The 19,858-nt window shown below is 56.7% G+C and overlaps 2 protein-coding genes across 4 annotated transcripts in view; one reads left to right on the top strand and one right to left on the bottom strand.

Annotated features, from left to right (window-relative positions):
* The window catches only part of MORN1 (MORN repeat containing 1), a 42,983-nt gene extending 36,359 nt beyond the window's left edge, over positions 1–6,624 (bottom strand). The window contains exons 1-4 of the mRNA XM_064371951.1: positions 6,528–6,624; positions 5,065–5,136; positions 2,887–2,985; positions 2,045–2,155 (exon numbers count right to left, since the gene is read on the bottom strand). Of these exons, the coding sequence (XP_064228021.1) occupies positions 2,045–2,155; positions 2,887–2,985; positions 5,065–5,136; positions 6,528–6,603 (358 nt within the window). The 5' untranslated portion in view covers positions 6,604–6,624. The remainder of the gene's footprint in view (positions 1–2,044; positions 2,156–2,886; positions 2,986–5,064; positions 5,137–6,527) is intronic.
* A 370-nt stretch (positions 6,625–6,994) lies between these two features.
* On the top strand, positions 6,995–19,666 carry RER1 (retention in endoplasmic reticulum sorting receptor 1). Of its 3 annotated transcripts, none has more exons than XM_012460978.3 (7): positions 6,995–7,033; positions 11,372–11,459; positions 13,081–13,185; positions 15,248–15,347; positions 16,646–16,724; positions 18,674–18,809; positions 19,486–19,666. In XM_012460978.3, the coding sequence occupies exons 2-7, from the start codon at positions 11,379–11,381 to the stop codon at positions 19,573–19,575; spliced, it is 591 nt and encodes a 196-aa protein (XP_012316401.1). In that variant the 5' UTR covers positions 6,995–7,033; positions 11,372–11,378; the 3' UTR covers positions 19,576–19,666. The 3 variants fall into 3 exon arrangements, with proteins under 3 accessions (XP_012316401.1, XP_012316402.1, XP_012316400.1); XM_012460979.3 differs by lacking the exon at positions 6,995–7,033 and adding an exon at positions 7,454–7,472; XM_012460977.3 differs by lacking the exon at positions 6,995–7,033 and having other exon boundaries at positions 8,632–11,459.
* The last annotated feature ends 192 nt before the right edge of the window (positions 19,667–19,858 follow it).

Genomic DNA, 19,858 nt, shown 5'->3' on the forward strand with positions numbered 1-19,858 from the left:
CCGAGAGACACACTTGGCTTTGTGTCCATCCCGATCCATCAGAAACCCATGTCCTGGAGGAGGGACCGAGACACACGTGGCTTCATGTCCATCTCGATCCACCAGAAACCCGTGTCCTGGAGAAGGGACCGAGACACACGTGGCTTCGTGTCCATCCCGATCCACCAGAAACCCGTGTCCTGGAGAAGGGACCGAGACACACGTGGCTTCATGTCCATCCCCATCCACCAGAAACCCGTGTCCTGGAGGAGGGACCGAGACACACGTGGCTTCGTGTCCATCCCGATCCACCAAAAACTTGTGTCCTGGAGGAGGGACCGAGACACATGTGGCTGCGTGTCCATCCCCATCCACCAGAAACCTGTGACCTGGAGGAGGGACTGAGACACACTTGGCTTTGTGTCCATCCCGATCCACCAGAAACCCGTGTCCTGGAAAAGGGACCAAGACAGAGGTGGCTTCGTGTCCATCCCAATCCACCAGAAACCCGTGTCCTGGAGGAGGGACCAAGACACACGTGGCTTCGTGTCCATCCCGATCCACCAGAAACCCGTGTCCTGGAGGAGGGACCAAGACACATGTGGCTTTGTGCCTCCTGCATCAGAGAAGGCATCTGCACCCCACTCCTCGGAGGGCGGGCAGGAGGGAAGCAGGGGGTCTAGGAGAGGCGTGGGGCTCAGGGCCCCCCAGGAGGTCAAGGGACCCTCCAGGCCCAGCTACACAGAGGCCCCGGCACGGCTCGGGGAGGCTCTGAACGGGAAGGGCAGATGTGCTTTGGGAAGGGCTGTCAGTCCACAGGGCAGCAAAAGCGGCCCTGGGGTCCCGCTCTCAAAGGTGCAGTTGAAGGGGCCCTGCAGACTGCCCGCGTTAGAGACTGCATGGCCTCCGTGTCCTCTGGGTGGAGACAGGTTCCGTTTGGGCCTGACGTTTGTTTTTACACGAAACCAAGTTCACAGTGAGGAGGGCGGGGCTTGACCCGAACGAGGAAAAGCTCAAGAGGATGGGGCTTCAGTAAACTGCGGGATTTTCAGGCTTTGGACAATTCAGACATTTGAGTATTTCTGCTTCTTTTGTTTTTCTGTTTTGTTTTGGAGTCTCGCTCTGTCAACCAGGCTGGAGCGCAATGGTTTGATCTCAGCTCACTGCAACTCCCGCCTCCCTGATTCAAGTGATTCTCCTGCCTCAGCCTCCCGAGTAGCTGGGACTACAGGCCACTGCTACCATGCCCAGGTCATTTTTGTATTTTTTGTAGAGACAGGGTTTCGCCATTTTGGCCAGGTTAGTCTCAAACTCCTGAACTCAAGTGAACAAAAGCCCAAGTCAGGCCTCCTGACTTGGCCTCCCAAAGTACTGGGATTACACGCCTGGCCTCTGCTTTTTAACATAAGGCAAACGCTGGAAAACAAAGAGGAAGCTCCATCTGGGGTGGGGCTGTTACGCGTTAGACTCCTGCTCAGGTGTGGGTGGCCTTTTGGCCGGGGGACTGCGGACCGCAATGGGCCTGGCTTGGTTGGGTAGAGGGACAGGGCAGAGTGCCCTCCTGGCTTGAGTCTGGCCTCCTGACTTGCTTGGGCCCGCAGAGTATGGAGGAAGTAGCCAAGCTGACCAAGACGCCTGGACATGGAGCTGGCTTCCCAGGCCTATGAGGACCTCGGGGACCCTCGGGCCTGGCAGAGCTGCTGTGACTGTAGCCATTTAGTGACCCCATGTGAGATGTGACCAGAAGCCCCTCCCTGTGGGGCCCAGGCTCAGGAGCAGTTACTAAAGCAGTGGCCGTTTTCACCCCTAAGCCACGGGCATGAGTTCCGTGGCAGCAAATAACGGAGATGCACCGAGTGCCACAGGACCCGGTGGGCACACTGGGGTGTGCAGGGCATGGGCCACGGTGAGGTGGGGAGAAGAGGGCACGGGCCCTCCCCACCTCCTTTCCCACCCTCTGAAGTCAGACAGGTCCTATCAGAGGTTCCCAAGCCTGAGTGGATGGGAGATTCCGAGCCCCCAAAAGCGCCCGCCCCCACAGCACCGTCTCCCGTGAACGCCAGACCTTCCCGCACGCCGTGGGAGACCTCCCCTTCGTAACGCCCGCCGACTTTGTACTCTATGACGCCACGTCCTTGAGGTTCTCCCAGAACAAACTGTCCAGAGAAGGTGTCCCCTGCGTGTGGACGAGAAGAGCGACAAAAGCCTGGGTCAGGCCTGCAGCCTCAGTTGGCTCCGCCGCCCCTGGCCTGCGAGACGCAGGAACCCCTTCAGAACGGGCGCCCCTGCCTTCATCACAGCACTCCGTCTGGTTCACGAGGGAAAACGTGGTAAGCAGGTCTGGCCTCCCCAACAGCTGGGCGGGCAGACAGCCTAGGCACACTCTCTGTGGGCATCCGTCCCGAGGGCTCCGCTCCCCTTGCCAGGGGGCAAAGGACCCTCTGGTCAGAGTCTGCAGAGTGAGCTTTTTCCCTGGCTCTTTAAAAACTGAAAGCCAAGCCTGAGAGGAAAGAGCTCCACTGGACACCCACGGACCGCTCTGCCCTGAGGCTCTGAGGTTCCTGGAGACAGCTCCTGGCCACCCGCATGGAGTCCCCACGGTGGGTTTCCCATCTAGAGAGACAACGTGGCTGAAATAGCTTTAAAGAAAAAAGCAGTAGTGTAACTCGGGACTGACACATCTTTACTCCAGAGAAGTGTCTCTGGAAGCCTGAGTTGCTCTGCGTGGTGACCATAGAGCCTCCCTAGAGTCCAAGTAATTGATCCCAGGGCTTTCCAGAGGGCAGTCTCCTCATAGCACAAAGGCCCCGTCTACACATCACACCTTCCGCATCCAGACTCGAGGGGCCGACTGAGCCCAGTGGGTTATGAGAACGGAGTGGATGTGCCATCCCGACTGGCGCTCACCTGACCAGGCCCAGTGCCGGCGACCTTCTCCCGTGATCTCTCCGTCCACAAACGCCCCTTCGTAATAACTGCCATCTTTAAATAACAACTTCCCGTGACCTGGCAAGAGAAAGCGTCACGGGAAGTCAGTGGTTGGGATGGCTACGAATGGCCTGTGCAGTATCGGGACGTTTCTTAGAGCGAAGAGCTGTGTTTGGCTCCATCACTCATGCTATACACGCATTTAAAAATAAAAAAAGTTCTCAAAACATCCGCTGAAACATGCCTGAGCAGCCTGCACCTCCAGCCTGAGCAACATGGAGAGATCCTGACTCTACAAAACATCTTCAAAATTCGCCGGGTATGATGGTGCGTGTCTGTGGTTCCAGCTGCTCAGGAGGCTGAGGTGGGAGGACCACTTGAGCCAGGAGGTTGAGGCTGCAGTGAGCCATGTTTGGACCACCGCACTCCAGCCTGGGTGACAGTGAGACCCCGCCTCAAAACTAAATAAATAAATAAAAGTGCAGGATGAGACCTCATCCCTGAGCCTCCTGAGGGGACACTCCCATCACCCTGCTCCTGTCAACGTGAGGAAAGAAAGAGTCTGGAGAACACAGCGCCACAGAAGAGCACATTCTAAAAGGGGGAACGTCCCGTCCAGGCCAGGTTCTGACAGTAGTCATGGACAGGAGCCAGCAGGCCTGCCTGGGGGACAAGAATCTTTCATATCAGACCCTAAAGAAGCATCTGTGTAGTAAAACACTAAAAAAAAGTTAAACGTTTTAAAAATACAGAAAATACTGGCAGATACAAAAATAGCTCATATAGAAAAATGCCAGAAGACCAGCCCTCCAGTAGAAAACGGCAGAGTGGCTGGGGGCTGTGGCTCACGCCTGTAATCCCAGGACTTTGAGAGGCCAAGGCAGGCGGATCACCTGAGGTCAGGAGTTCAAGACCAGCCTGGCCAACACGGTGAAACCCTTCCGCCTCTACTAAAAAGCTACATAAAAAATTAGCCAGGTGTGGTGGCAGTACCTGTAATCTCAGCTACTGGGAGGCTGAGGCAGGAGAATCGATTGAACCTGGGAGGCGGAGGTTGCAGTGAGCCGAGATCGAACCACTGCACTCCAGCCTGCGTGACAGAGTGAGACTCTAGCTAAAAGAAAAAAAGAAAACTGGGCAGAGTGACTGGTTGTGGTGGCTCACGCACTTTGGGAGGTCAAGGTGGGCGGATCACCTGAGGTCAGGAGTTTGAGACCTGCCTGGCCAAAGTGGTGAAACCCCGTCTCTACTAAAAACACAAACATTAGCTGGACCTAGTGGCTCCCGCCTGTTGTCCCAGCTACTCAGGAGGCTAAAGCAGGAGAATCACTTGAACCTGGGAGGCAGAGGTTGCAATCAGGCAACAAGAGCTAAACTCTGTCTCAAAAAAGAAATAAAACTGGCAGATGGCAGACACAAAACTGTGTGAGAGGAGCATGGAGACAGGAGGGTCCCCCCAGAAGGGTCATGGCACTTGCCTGGGGTTGGGGGGTCCCGACTATACTTGTTTTTGGTTTTGAGATGGAGTCTTACTCTGTCACCCAGGCTGGAGTGCAGCGGCACAATCTCAGCTTACTGCAACCTCTGCCTCCCGTGTTCAAGGGATTTTCCTGCCTCAGTCTGCCAAGTAGCTGGGATTACAGGTGTGCACTACCATATCCAGCTAATTTTTGTATTTTTAATAGGGTTAGGGCTTCACCATGTTGGCCAGGCTGTTCTAGAACTCCTGACCTCAAGCTATCCGCCCACCTTGGTTTCCCACAGTGTTGGGATTACAGGCGTGAGCCACTGTGCTTGGCCCGACTTTATCCTTTCTTTTTTCTATTACTTGAACTTTCTACAACAGTAGGTTCTCTTTATATCAGAAATAAACCATAAAGTCAGTTTTCATTCTGGAAAAGACAAACTCAATCTCCAGGGAGAATTTCTAAGTCGCAGCTTCCTTTGCTAAAGGTGTCCCTCCGGTGGGGGGGGGTCTCCCAGGATCCTGCTTCCCCTGCCCATCTGGCCTTACCCCCAGCAGCCAGGGAAGCACCAGGGTTCAGTGTTCTTGAAAGTTACAGGAAATGCCACTTGCCCACCCAACCTCCCGGGGAGAAACCGGCTCCATCAGCTTCGGGGTGGCAGTGGCAGGAAGAGACCCCAGAGGCTTCTCACCGTGTTTCTTCCCTCCTTTCCATTCTCCTTCGTATCGAAAGAAGGAATTTGGGTATACATAGACACCGTAACCTGAGCACGGAGAAGACACACAGGTGAGCACTCAGAGGTGGGGGAGGGAGTGCAGCTCTTTCAAGGGCATTCAAGGGGTTGGTGCCCTTCACCTTCCACTGCCCAGAAATGCCCTGTGGGGTTCATGAGCTCTCCTGTCTACTGTTGGTCCATCCATTTGCTCATGTGTTTATGGGACAAGGATGAGCACCTACTTGGTGCAAAGAAGACAGGCCCAGCGAGAGGAGGGCTGGGTTGAAACAAGTGCAGGTCCTTGAGAGAGCAGAGGTGCTTGTTGCAGAGGGGATGAGTGAGCCGGGGGAAGGCACAGGAGCAGCGTCAGTGAAGGCACACAGGGGAGGAGCAGACCCTCCCATTCCCTGCTGTGACCCTTCAGGGGCCTCCTATCCTCAGGGGACAAAATCCACACTCATACCCAAGGAGGGCCTGGCCAGCTTCATGTCTTCCCGCTCAGTTGCTGAGTGTGCCAGTCAACTCCCGCAGTTCCTGGAAGGGGCAAGGCTCCCTCCCCACCAGCTTCCCAGGCACATCTTGGGGGCAGGGTTTATGGGAAAATGTCGGGGAGGAGGGCAGGGGGTTCCCACAGGCTCCTGTATATGCCCAAATCAGTAAGGTTCTACCTGAAGATACTGGTGTGAGCTCTGAGTTCATTTCAGACCCGTTTATTTGATTCTAGGAACAGTTCCTATCAAAAACTATTCTTTTTTTTTTTTTTTTGAGACGGAGTCTTGCTCTGTCGCCCAGGCTGGGGTGCAGCGGCTCGATTTCGGCTCATTGCAACCTCCGCCTCCTGGGTTCAAGCTATTCTCCAGCCTCAGCCTCCCGAGTAGCTCGAACTACAAGCGCCACCACGCCTGGCTACTTTTTGTATTTTTAGTAGAGACAGGGTTTCGCCATGTTGGCCAGGCTGGTCTCGAACTTCAGACTTCAGGTGATCCAAAGTGCCGGGAGTACAGGCAAAAACTGCTTTTGAAATGCATCCTCGAGTTTCTAGACAGCACCTGCCAGGAAGGCATGAGGCTTGGTGCTGGTCCTGCGCCTGCCCTCGCCCCGCGTCCTGAGCTTAGGGATCCTCATGGCAACACCAGACCCGGCTGGCTGCGACGCTGCAGCCCGAACCCGGCCTTCCCTGCTAGGAGCCCGCGGGGGGCGACCCCCTGCAGGGCTGGACCCGCTGCGGAAGGAGGGCTCGGGAAAGGGTGCGAGCCCGGCCTAGGTAGGCGCCCGGCGAGTTCTGGATGGGAGTGGGGAACGCGGGGGTGGCCCCGGCTCTGCCGCTGCACTTGGACCTCCATTTTCCGAGGTGAGCATTTGGGGGTCGAGGGCGTAGAGCGATCGCACTCCGAACGGAGCCCAGGACAGCGACCCGCCCTGTAGCCCGCAGTTGTTACCGTCCCGGGGCGGCCGCCTCGGCGGGTCCCAGCGCGGCCCGCGGGAGCTCTGGGTGCCCTCGCCGGCCGCCGCCATCTTGCTGCCGGGGGTTTCCTTAACGACCAGCAACGCACGCTTCCATTGGTCTTTGTCGCAAGGGGGTGTGGCCACGGGCCTAGTCCCTGGGCTCGCGCAATCTCTGGAGTGAAGCTAGCCGGACCCGGAGCCAGAGGACGTAGCTGCGCCTGTGCACGCGGCGCGTTTCCGCCGCTGTCGTCTCTTCCGCCGAGAGGTACGCCCGCCAACGGCTTGCGCGTCTGCGCCGGAAGCGGAAATGGTTGGATCCTTCGGCCCCGCCCCCGCGCCATCTTGGGGGCCCTGGAGGCGGTGCCGCGCAGGACGGAGCGGAAGTGCTCGCTGCACCTTCCCGGAGCCCGAGCGCAGCGCCGGCGGCCGCCCCTGCCCCGCCGTCCTCCTTCCCGCGGCCGTGAGGGAGACCGCGGCTCGGCCGCAGCGGAGCTGCGAGGTGCCGGGAAGGGCTGCGTGGCGCGGGAACGGCTGGGCAGCGCCGCCTCCGCTCTTTCCGGGCTGTCAAGGCCGCGGGCGGGCGGGGCCGCGCTGAGGCCCGGACGGGGAGGGCCGTCGGGGCCCGAGTGGCCGCGGGGAGCCTGTCCCCGACCCGCGGCCCCGGGGGGTACGGGTCGCGCCTCGGGGCGGGCCCGGGAAGAGGGGCCTGGGGGGTGGCGGCGGAGAGGGGTCCGGAGGTGCAGGCCGAGTCCTCGGGCCCGCGAGGGGCGGGGGAGCGGGAGAGGGGCCAGGCGGGGGCTGCTGCCCTCCGCACCCGGGCCGCGTCTCGTCCGATTCCCCTGCCGGGCATCCGGGCAAGCGGGCAGTTGCCGACCCGCAGCGGTCTGCGTTGGGCTGGATTCGAGCGGGGATGTGCCCTCTGCCCATCCGGCGTCCAGGTCAGAGCAAATCTGTAGGATTTAGTGTTAAGCCCTGGGGTGAAGGCGTCCCTGACGGGCTGGAGGGAAACTGGCCACATCGGTTTCGATCGTGTTCGAAATAGGCAATAAAGTCATAAATGCTCCCGGCTGACTTGGTACTGGTGTGTGGTCCCACTGATAAAGTCACCGTGCGTGTCCCTGCCAGGCGTCCTCCGCGCAGAGACCTGCTTTCAGCCTCAGTACCTTCAGGGGGCTTTTCCCGCTCTCTCTTTATGAAGAGTAGGGACTGGCTGGTAGTTTCGAAAGCACTTTATTCTTAGCTGGGTTGACATTTCCTAGTAAGATGCAGTTATCCCCTAAGTGGATGAAGGGTCCTCAGTAATTCAAACTCTCACTTGGCTGGCTTCTGCCGTGTGCCCGAGGTGACCGCGGTTACGGTGTGTCAGAGCCAGGTGCAGATGTGAGATGGTCAGGCGCAGAGGAGAGAGGAGCCCAGGCTGGAATGTGGCCTTGGGAAGAAGGAAGAGACAGGATCTGGGAGGGCATTTCAGAGGACGGAACAACACTAGAGGCATAAAGCCTGGTGCGGCAGGCGGGGCTTTCCTCGTCCTGAGGAATTGGGATGGGGACGTGAAGAGAAAGGTGGCGGGAGGCAGAGGACTCATCCATGCCACGCAGCGCTTCCTGTCTTAGTGAAGGACCACGCACGTGGATGAATGTGGCAAGCCGTGGAACAAGGCACATGGAGAGCTTCACACTTCCCGGCATGCCCTCATGGCCTCTGCTTGCACTGGTTTTCGCCGCCTCTTTGTTTTGTTTGTGACTGGGCCTAAAGTAGTCATCTTCAACAGGTAACTGATGGGCTGCCTACTATGTGATGGACTTCTAGGTGGTAGGGCCCAGTCTAGAACCCGACGAGGGACCCCTCAAGGAGCTTCATTCTAGCAGAAAATTGAGAAACCAGAAAGGTGTCAGAAAACAATTGTACACAAAATAAAACAGGGTGATGGGCCAGGCACGGTGGCTCACGCCTGTAATCCCAGCACTTTGGGAGGCCGAGGCGGGTGAATCATGAGGTCAGGAGTTGGAGACCAGCCTGGCCAAGATGCTGAAACCCCCTCTCCACTGAAAATACAAGTATTAGCTGGGTATGGTGGCAGGTGCCTGTAATCCCAGCTACTTGGGAGGCTGAGGCAGGAGAATCCCTTGAACCCAAGAGGCGGAGGTTGCAGTGAGCTGAGATTGCACCATGGCACTCTAGCCTGGGTTACAGAGCAAGACTCTTGTCTTGAGAAAAAAAAAAAAAAAAAAAAGAATAAATAAATAACGGTGATGTGATGTAAGGGACTGGGGTCAGTGTGGGTGGTCACAGAGGCTTCTTAAGGGGAGGTGGCCTTCAAACAGCAGAGAAGAGGACTGCAGGGGGGCAGCTGCTGTGAGGGCTGGCCCTGATCTGGGAACAGGGCTGGCACTGCCTCGCCTGGCGCTGAGGGTGCTCCACGGCTGCCCACTGACTCCTCGCGAGAGCCTGGTGAAGGCAGGAGAGGTGCTGTTGTCCCATTGCACAGACTGGAGCCTGAGGCATCCTGGAATAGCGTGTCCAGGTCACACTGGCAGAGCGAGGCAGAGCCGGGCTCTGAAAGGCCGTTGAAGTCCAAAGTGCACGTTCCTGCTCCTGCCGCGCTGCCTTGGGCTGTTTAGAGTGCGAGCCGTGTTTGGTATACGTGTTGTGTGTGTCAGACAAGCAGAATTGACTGATGCATATTTAGTAGGTTTTCCACATGTTCAGCTGGAGAGTGAGAAGTTCTGAGCTTTACCTAGAGAACACCCTTACATGGGAGAGCCAGGAGTTTTCTCTCTAACGTTACTCCTCACCTCCAGCCAAGTAAAGGTGCTTTGATGGGAAACATTCCGTCTGAGTAAAATAGGCGGAAACTTGTAAGGAGCAATAGGACGAAGAATGTGACTGAAGTCCCTTTCAGATGGCCTGGCTTTGGCCTAAATAGGGTGCCCATTCCAGGTGGTGCATTCTAGTGTAGCCCCTGTTTAAATGTGGAGTTCTCAGTGCAGAGTAGAGGTGCTCCTGCGTGTCTTCTGTTTACACGGCTGGTCCAAAGGGCTCCTTGGTCTCCTCGAGCCTGCCTGGCCTCTGCACAGAGGAGCCAGGAAGCGGTCACGGAGCCACATTCTGCACAGCCCTGGCGATGTGGAGGGAGCTGCCCGGATCACTTCAGCGCTTCAGTTGTGATGGGAAAGTGGAGGCACTTGGGGGATCGATTCTGGCCACCTGCCTCCTTCAACCCCGAGGGAAGATGCCCCGGTGCTCGGTGACTGGAAAAGCGCTGGTTTCAGGAAGGTGCAGGTTCCAGTTCACGCCCACTGCGGACCGTGCTGATGGGCGGGGGCACCTCGTTAGCCTTTGTGAGCCTGTTTTCTTATCTGTAAATGAGAACCGTAAGACTGACTGCAAGGGTTGCTGAGGAATAATGTCTTTGCCTTTGTGTCTGGTGTTTCTTTCTTTTTTTTTTTTTTCTTTGTGATGGAGTTTCGCTCTCCTTGCCCAGACTGGAGTGCAATGGTGAGATCTCAGCTCACCGCAACCTCTGCCTCCTGGGTTGAAGTGATTCTCCTGTCTCAGCCTCCTGAGTAGCTGGGATTACAGGCACACGCCACCATGCCCAGCTAATTTTGTATTTTTAGTAGAGACAAGGTTTCACCATGTTGGCCAGGCTGGTCTCCGACTCCCGACCTCAGGCAATCCCTCTGCCTCAGCCTCCCAAAGTGCTGGGATTATAGACGTGAGCCACCACGCCCGGCCAGTGCCTGCCAGTTTCTTAGAGCCTCGTTTTACAGATGAGGAAACGGAGGCTGGCTGCTTGCAGAGGGTTTCCTGAAGGCCTCACAGCCACTTAGCACAGGGGGGACTATAAGCCAGACTTGAGACTGGAGGCTGTTTCTCCTCACTGCCCTGCCGAGGCAGAGATGGGGATGGGGAGGACGTGAACTTTGCCCTGGCATCTTCTCTAGCTCAGGGGCCAGCAGGCGTCTCATCTGTAAAGTAGGAGTGACAACTGGCAGGCCCTGGGTACTCAGCAGCACTTTCCGGAAGAGCGGCGGGTCCTGAAGCCAGCTCGGCTCAGGAGTGACGTGGGCGCATGCTCGGCTGAGCAGCCAGGTGGCAGTCAAGCTTGGCTCGGCCTGCTCAAAAGCAGAACTGTGACGGGACCTTGGACACGTGGCTTCCACTGTTTGCAACTAGGTCCTTTGTGAGATGGGGGTAAGGATGCCCTTCACTTGGGCATCCGGGAATTAAGTGGATAAACTGTGACCTCTGGCACCTGGCTTCTGAGGTGAATTCCTCACGGCATCACAGCAGCGTGCTGAAATAGGAGCAGATCCGTTACCTCCACTTGCCAGATAAGAAACTGGGACGCAGACGGATGGACTAGCTGAGAACTGTAGCTAATGTTTTGCTGTGTGTGGGGTGGAGGACCTGGCCCTGAGAGGACAGGACCCTTTTGCCGGACCAGAGACCCAGGACAGGTGCCTGGGGGGGACCCCGAGGGAGCCACATCCCTGGAGGGAGGATGTACAATGCCACGTGCCAGGCACCAGCCCAGGGACCCGACAGCCAGTCTGCTCCTGGGGCCAGTGGGGTGGACGGTGCTGCCCACGCGCAGGTGACTGAGGTGCCGGCAGTGGGACTCGTGCTCCTGGGCAAGTCCGCCTCACACCGCCCTTCCCCTCCACGGAAGCCTGTGCACCTGCTGCTTTTTCCTGAACAGTTGATGGTAAAAACACAAATGGTGTGGACGCGATGCTGAATGTTGGAACCTACTTGACAGTGCTGGTGAACATAGGGCCAAGATTTCACATCCTCGAATGCTTCCTATTGAAACGTCTTGTGTCTTTCTCAGTTGCAGAATGTCTGAAGGGGACAGTGTGGGAGAGTCCGTTCACGGGAAGCCTTCGGTGGTGTACAGATTTTTCACGAGACTCGGACAGGTTGGTGGGTTTTTTGGTAGATGATTTAAAAAGGATGATTTGGTAGATGATTTTAAATATTTTTGGTAAATATTTAAAAAAGAAATTGTGGACTCCCAGCATTTTCCTGAAGGATCCGTTTGCTGGTGTTCCCGATGGAGAAGTGACACCCTCAGGCTGGAACTTGCCGAGCACGGTGCTTTCTCCACCGTATTGTGCTCTGCGGTTTTCTGTCAAGGGCCAGCTGTGGAGGGATCGGGCTCTGGGGCCACATGTGGTCTGTCACATAAGTGTTTTCTGTTTCTGTTTTCCTTTTACCAACCTTTAAAAACATGAAGCCCAGTCTCAGCTCCCAGGCAGGACAGACGTGGTCGCGGCTGCTTTCTGCTCTTGCTGTCCCCTCCTGGCCACCCACATCCCCTGGTGCTGGGACCCCCACCCTCTCCGTGTCACCATCCACGGTGCTGCCCCTGAGGGCGGGAGGCTCTTGTGTGGCCCTGGGGCCTGGGCTACGTGTTTGTGGGCTGTGTGTGCGCTGCTTGGTGGGTGAGGAGCCTGGAGCTGCCTTTGATCACTGGAGCCTGAAGCTCCGTCTCAGGAAAAGCCTGGGTCACCCAGCAGTTCCAGCTGCTGAGGCTCTAGCTCGGATAAAAATCTGTCAACTTCGTAATTAAATCACACATGAAAATGACGATCTATGAAGTCGGGTGATGGGTATATATGGGCTTACACAATCTTTTTACTTTTGTGAATTTTGAAGTTTTACAAAAATTAAATTTCAAAATTAAAATTTAAAAATCCTGGCTGGGTCAGGTGGCTCTTGCCTATAATCCCAACACTTTGGGAGGCCAAAGCGGTTGGATCATGAGGTCAGGAGATCAAGGCCATCCCGGCCAGCATGGTGAAACCCCATCTCTACTGAAAATACAAAAAAAATTAGCTGGGCCTGGTGGTGCATGCCTGTAGTCCCAACTACTTGGGAGGCTGAGTCAAGAGAATTGCTTGAACCCAGGAGGCGGAGATTGCAGTGAGGTGAAATGGCACCACTGCACTACAGCTTGGGTGACCGTGCGAGACTCCATCTCAAAAAAAACCACAAAAATGTAAAAGTTCATCCATATGTATGTATGTAAAGACTAAGGGCTCCCACGGTTCGTCCATAGCCGTCTGGACGCCCCCACATGCAGGTGTGGCTGCGGGGGTCCGGCTGTGGCCAGTGGGCCTGGGGGCGGGGCAAGGCTGGCGCTGGCGGCAGCAGATAAGGGAGCTGACCTGGGACGTGGCGATAAGGGCTGTGCTGTAGGGCGGGGATTTGAGATGCACAGTCGTCTGTGGGGTGACGTTGGGTCCTCCCCGTAGTCAGCCCTTTGGGCCAGCACCATGTCACCATCTTCTAGGAGACTGTTGTGTAATGTTCTTGCCTAAGAGATGAACCTGCTTCAGGAATTATTGCAAATACATTTGGATGAATTGTAGTCATGCTGTGTGCCGATACACAGACGATCTCTTGCTGTTTTAACTCACTCTTCTACTTAGCTTTTTAAGAGTGGAAAACCAGCCATAGCAGAAGATGCATTTTGTGGCAGGGTCAGTGCAGAACTTACAGGGCCTGCTTCATGCCTTTGCATTCTTGTCTTTCTAGATTTATCAGTCCTGGCTAGACAAGTCCACACCCTACACGGCCGTGCGATGGGTTGTGACACTGGGCCTGAGCTTCGTCTACATGATTCGAGTTTACCTGCTACAGGTAGGTGTGGGCTGAGGTGGCGGACTCAGCTCTGTCTGTGTTCCCGGGACGTGGTGCTGATCGTTTGTCTTGCAGGACGTGGTCTCTAGGAGTCACTTTCAGCTAAGTGCCAAGTGTCAGAACGATCTCAGGGACTGTCTTTAACACAGGGTTGTTTATGATTCACCTGGAGTCTGTCCCGTCCCCTCTCCAGGCTTTTCAGTGCACCCAGGCAGTCCTGAGCCCAGCCTGGCCCTGCCCTGGGCGTGTTCAGGCCTGGACAGTGAGCCGCTGTTGACCCACTGACCCTGCTGCATGGTGGTCAGGACAAGGTGGCGCTCTGCGGCTGCCTCATTCCTCGGTTGAAGGTTCCATGCTTTGGGTGTCGTGAATGATTTGACATTCGAAAGGGTTTATTTAGCCTTTCCTGAGTTCTACCTCCTATGAGGCCAAAGAGGACAGTGCGGGTTGAGACGAGTCAAATAAGAGACTGACTGAAGGGGTTCGAGGGTCTCCTTAGTGTGTTTCCAGGCGTCCCTGGGTCAGGCGACATCTCAGACCTCACCTTGGGTGCTCCTTTACTTTCTAGTAAACACGTGATTTCTAGGAGCAAGCTTGTAAGATGGGAGTTCTTTGCAGATCTTTAGAGGAGGTTGTTTAGTCTTTCTGTGTGCAGAGCAGGAAGGTTTAAAGCCTTGCCCGGGCTCTTTTCTCTCTGGGGACTGTGGAAAATACCTCCTTGTTTAGAGCACACACCTTAATTGGCTTCAGTTTAGTTTTTTTTTAAAATTTGAACTCGGTCCATTCTCTGATGGAAAGAATGACCTGGAAACCTTGAATCAGGGATTTCAGGCAGGAGGAGGGGGCGGGAAGAGTGCAACACCCACAGGTTACTATGTGGTAAACCCAGGCCCTTCACGCGTGGCCCTGTGGCAGGAAGGCGGATACACAGACATCCAGTTAACTCTCACATACAGCATTTAGCCGTCTGACTTGAAAAGCTTGTGGGCAGAAAGATTTCTTGTTTGTATGAGAAACTTAAAGCTTTTGTATTTTATTTTATTTTATTTTTTGAGATGGGGTCTTGCTCTGTCACCCAGGCTGGAGTGCAGTGGCGTGATCTTGGCTCACTGCAACCTCCACCTCCTGGATTCAAGCGATTCTCCTGCCTCAGCTTCCCCATCAGCTGGGACCACAGTCATGTGCCACCATGCCCAGCTAATTTCTGTATTTTTAGTAGAGATGGGGTTTCACCATGTTGGCCAGGCTGGTCTCGAACTCCTGACCTCAGGTGATCCACCCACTTCGGCCTCAAAGTGCTGGGATTACAGGCGTGAGCCACCGCGCCTGGCTGAGAAATTTAAGGCTTTTAAAATTGAGAATGCAGTCCTGGCTTCTAATGGGATATACCTCATCATTTTAAAGATGAATTAGTTGCAAGTAAGTGTGCTGCATGCAGGCATCTTGCCAGAATTCTCCCCACTTTGCATCTCTTGAGGAAGGCTTGGCTGAAGCACATTTTTCGAAGCCTCATTCTTGATTTCCTGTGTGGATTTCTTCTGGGCAAAGGTTTAACCCTCCTGGCAGAGTGTTTCTGGCGATGTGAATCGTCTGTTGGAGGAACATCAGCCAGCATGCCTCTCGTCACAGCTGAGGTTCTGCCCTCTGTTTCTGATGACCGTGCTCCTGGTTGGGGCTCTGCCCAGCATCCTCAGGTGCCTGGGCCGCCCGAGCCTGTGGTGTAACTCGGCCATGTGCTTCTTGAGAAAAGCCTCCTTTTCTGCTGCGCTCCTGGTGGGGCGCCTGTGACTTCAGGGGCCACGTGGTCTAACTGGATCCTTGAAGAGCTTTGCTCATTTGGGCCCTGGCTTGTCCACTTAGTCTCAGGACCCACAGGGTGTAATCTGAGGTAAATTGTTACCATGGGATTTCACTGTACTTCCTTGTCCTTGCTCTAAGTAAATTTTCTATGTTTTTAAGATCAGTTGAAGCCAAGTTGGGAGTGAACCGGAGTGCAGCCATGAGCTGGACCAGGCGGACGGGCATTGGAGTGCACCACTGACTCTCTTTCCTTCTCTTTCAGGGGTGGTACATTGTGACCTATGCCTTGGGAATCTACCATCTCAACCTTTTCATAGCTTTTCTTTCTCCCAAAGTGGATCCTTCCTTAATGGAAGACTCAGGTAGGGAGTGGCTGTGCACTGGGCTGTGTGGCAGCTGGTGCCTGCATTTCCGACGGGATTGCCTGGTGTCCTCTGGAAATACCCGAGGCTCTGCTCTTGGGGTTGAAATGTACGTGTTATGTTGGGTGATCAGGATACGTTTGTAGAAACACTCTTCAGACCCTCCTGACAGCCACGAAGTGGGTGTCCATTGTGTTTTCCCACTTTGCAGATGAGGAAACTGAGGCGTAGAGGGCTAGGTAACGTGTTCAAGGCCAGAGAGCACCGCAGACAGCAGGGGTCTGAGGCGGATGGTTGACTCCAGCACCCGCCCCACCCCAGTCAGTGGCCCCTCAGAATCACTGGAGGAGGCCATGGCGAGGTTACCTTTTCCCCTGGGCAGAGGGTTCCACAGGCAGCTCACTGGCTCACGGAGGCCGCCGGGACCCTGATGCCAACGTCAGGTTAGGCCAGGCTTCGGGCGGCCTTCTCTGGTTTCTGAGGAGCCGTGAGCTGAAGCGCTCCTGGTGCTTTGTGCTCCGTGCCTGGAGACTCAACGCTGCTCCTGGGCCTGCCTGGCTAGGTAGGGGCCCCAAGTTCATGGCTGACAGGCCAGCCCCAGGAGAGGAGCAGACACCTGTGCATTCCAGGACGTCGTGGCCACTGTGGGGAAACGCACGCGCAGCCCCTACCAGGACCCTCCCCGTGCTGGGGAACCTGCTGTCGGGAGCAGTGTTTTCTCATCGCGGGGCCGGAAGCCTGTGAGTCTTGTGTAGAGCATGTGATGGAAAGCTCGACGGGAACACGGCTCCTCTCATTTGTTGTTGCTGTTTGGGGGAGACTAGAAAACGAGCCCCTTTTCTGCAGACCTCAGTTTTCCCATCTGTAAATGGGGAGCGGCACCTGACCGGCAGGGAGGTGGGGTGAGAGTGGGCCTGACGCAGCTGCTGGTGGGACAGGCCTGGCCCTGGGTTCCACAGTCAGCGCCGCCTCGGCCCCGCCCTGTTCTCTGCGCTGGGTTTTGTTCCTTTATGTGGAACAGCTGATGTGCTGCTGGACGTTTGTGTGTGGTTGAGTTCTTTGTGCATTTAAAACGTGGACGTCTTCTAAAAGATTCTGCCAGTGTCTTCTAAAAGCAGTGAGTTGATGAATTGATGGGTGACTTGACCGCAGACCCCCATTTTTATCTTTGGTTAAACGATACAAACCTTTGTTTACGTTTGTGAGGCCTGCTAGTCAAAAGCCTTTAGGAGAACACTTAGAGATGCGGTCGAAGTAAAAAGAGGCGCGTTGTCCCTGACGGTTGCTCTGCCTTGCAGATGACGGTCCTTCGCTGCCAACCAAACAGAACGAGGAATTTCGCCCCTTCATTCGAAGGCTTCCAGAGTTTAAATTTTGGTGAGCTAATTCTTCACGGTATTTGAGAAGGAGCGTTGTGCTCAGGGGTGGCCGATGAGACTCTGAGACTGCGCCGAGTTTTGTTCAAGTCACCAAAAAGATGACTGCTATACTGGGCGGGGCGGGGCGGGGCACCGGGGAGTCGCAGGGGCTCTCCTGGGGAGGCCACTCACTATCTTGCCGCGTGCTCGGTTTCAAGTCAGCACCAGTGCCCTGGAGGCTGGCGGAGAGGCGGCTGGTTCTGGGATGGAGTGCTCACTGGCTTCTGCTGTCGTGGCCTGGGGAGGGCGTGTCTGTTCGGCCAGTCTCTCCCCTCCCTGCTCCCTCTCTCCCCTCCCTGCTCCCTCTCTCCCCTCCCTCCTCCCTCTCTCCCCTCCCTCCTCCCTCTCTCCCCTCCCTCCTCCCTCTCCCCTCCCTCCTCCCTCTCCCCTCCCTCCTCCCTCTCTCCCCTCCCTCCCGCCTCTCTCCCCTCCCTCCCGCCTCTCTCCCCTCCCTCCCGCCTCTCTCTGCCCTCCTCCCTCTCTCCCCTCCCTCCTCCCTCTCTCCCCTCCCTCCTCCCTCTCTCCCCTCCCTCCTCCCTCTCTCCCCTCCCTCCTCCCTCTCTCCCCTCCCTCCTCCCTCCCCTCCTCCCTCCCTCTCCCCATCCCTCCTCCCTCCTCCCTCTCTCCCCTCCCTCCTCCCTCTCTCCCCTCCCTGCTCCCTCTCTCCCCTCCCTGCTCCCTCTTTCCCTCCCTGCTCCCTCCCCTCCCTCCTCCCTCTCTCCCTTCCCTCCTCCCTCTCTCCCTTCCCTCCTCCCTCTCACCTCCCTCCTCCCTCTTCCCCTCCCTCCTCCCTCTTCCCCTCCCTCCTCCCTCTTCCCCTCCCTCCTCCCTGTCTCCCCCTCCTCCCTCTCTCCCCTCCCTCCTCCCTCTCTCCCCTCCCTCCTCCCTCTCTCCCCTCCCTCCTTTCTCCCCATCCCTCCTCCCTCTCCCCTTCCTCCTCCCTCTCCCCATCCCTCCTCCCTCTCTCCCCCCTCCTCCCTCTCCCCCCTCCCTCCTCCCTCTCCCCTCCCTCCTCCCTCTCTCCCCTCCCTCCTCCCTCTCTCCCCTCTCTCCTCCCTCTCTCCCCTCCCTCCTCCCTCTCTCCCCTCCCTGCTCCCTCTCTCCCCTCCCTGCTCCCTCTCTCCCCTCCCTCCTCCCTCTCTCCCCTCCCTCCTCCCTCTCTCCCATCCCCAGCCTTGTGGCTCCCTGTGGCTGGCAGAGGAGGACTAGCCTTCTCCTTGAGACATTTTTGAGATGGGCCTGAGCAGAAGTGCCCGTGTCTATACGAGTAGGCAGAGGTGGGTGACACAGCCACCAGAATGACGGGAGCTCTGTGACTGCATGCATTTGCTCCATCCCTCATACCCCACCCTGGGGAGGAACCCAGGTCTGTTGGCTCAGTGAACGGAAGGAGCCTGCTGAGCTCTCAGGGTGGAATGTGGAGCAGAAAGATCAGGGGCTCTGGAAGCCCACAGAAGCTTGGACTAGGAAGGGAGAGCTGAGTCTCTTGAAGGTGATGGCAGCTGCCGGCCATGTGCTGGGACGGGAGGGAACACTGGTGGCCATGCCACAGTGGCGAGCTGAAGGCCCTGGACGGTCCTCAAGACACAGCCTGGGTTTCTCTCCAGATCGCAGGTCCAGCAGCGGGCATGGGGCACGCTGCCTCGGCCCTGATGCTTTGTACCTTGTGTAGTTGTAAGAAGAGTTGTACCTTTGAAGGGTGTGAGAGCAGGCGTCTCTGTGGTTAGGGCAGTAATGTATGTGAGCTACGTGTGAAGGTTCGTGCTCCTGCTGTGCCCAGGGCAGACCCCTCCTCTCCACAGGGAGGCTTCTGTTTGCGGGCTCGGTGGGGCTGTGAGGCTGGAGGCGGCCAGCAGGGGCCTGGTGCCGGCTGCAGGTGCGGCGCTAACCTTCTCTCCCCACTTGAAGGCACGCGGCTACCAAGGGCATCCTTGTGGCTATGGTCTGTACTTTCTTCGACGCTTTCAACGTCCCGGTGTTCTGGCCCATCCTGGTGATGTACTTCATCATGCTCTTCTGTATCACAATGAAGAGACAGATCAAGGTAAAGGAGGTGCTGCCGCCGTGCCGGCCGCTGCCGCTCTTCCGTTCCCGAGGCGCAGGGGAGCCGTGCTGGGCTGTGGCGGGTGGCGGCAGAGTCTGCCTGGTGTGAATGTGGAGCTAAGTGGCAGTCTTGTGTGTGACAAGGACGCCGTTCCGTTCCCCAGCACGGCCGGTGAATGGCCCGGGGAGCGCGGCTGTCGGGGCGAGCGGGCTCTTGGTGGAAGCTTGGTGGGAGCTGGATGGGAGAGCCTGCGTGTGTGCAGCGTCCTGTGGCTCCTCCTAGGGCACCCAGGGCCCTGCGCCAGCCTGCCCAAGGAGGAGGGCGTTAGGGGGAGGCCGGCCAGGACTGCGGACTGTGCCCTGATGGGGTGGCTTTGCCACTTCGGCCTCACTCTGTGCCTGGGGTGTTGGCCGCAGAGACGGCCCTGGGCCACCTCCCGTCCCCCTCTCCCTTCCTCCACGGAAGGCTCACGAAACACCTGCATTGCTGGGGTTTCAGACCTGGGACTCGTGGGCTCTGGAAGGTCTTGCTCTGTTGACGGGGGCGCAAGAAGCCATCGGGGTCCCGATTCCCCTTGTCTGATGCGTAGAAAAGATGGGGGACCTTTGGCACTCAGCTCTGGGGACAGTGGCTGACGGGAGGCGGTGGTGCAGAAGCTGCGTGTTTCTCTCCACAGCACATGATTAAGTACCGGTACATCCCGTTCACGCACGGGAAGAGGAGGTACAGAGGCAAGGACGACGCCGGCAAGGCCTTCGCCAGCTAGAAGCGGACTGAGGACGCCTCGCGCTGCAGGGCGGTTTTGAGCCATTGTTAACAATGCCTTTTCTTCACATAAAGTAGTTGATTACGTGGGAGTCGAATTTTCTTTTTAAAAAGGAGCTTCAGTGATTTGTAGCTGAAATATCAGGTTCTTGAAGAAACTGGCACTTAAACCAAATCGAATGGATTTCTTTTTCAGTGACGTTCAGGTGTTTGTCATGGATGGAATTCTTGTCAGCTGCAGGCAGGAAGCCAGGCGGGTGGAGCCCACGGGGGCGAGGGCGGGT

This window comes from Aotus nancymaae, unplaced genomic scaffold (assembly GCF_030222135.1).
Source record: "Aotus nancymaae isolate 86718 unplaced genomic scaffold, 86718_ANA_hifiasm-v0.15.2.pri h1tg000250l, whole genome shotgun sequence".
Classification (NCBI taxonomy): Eukaryota; Metazoa; Chordata; class Mammalia; order Primates; family Aotidae; genus Aotus; species Aotus nancymaae.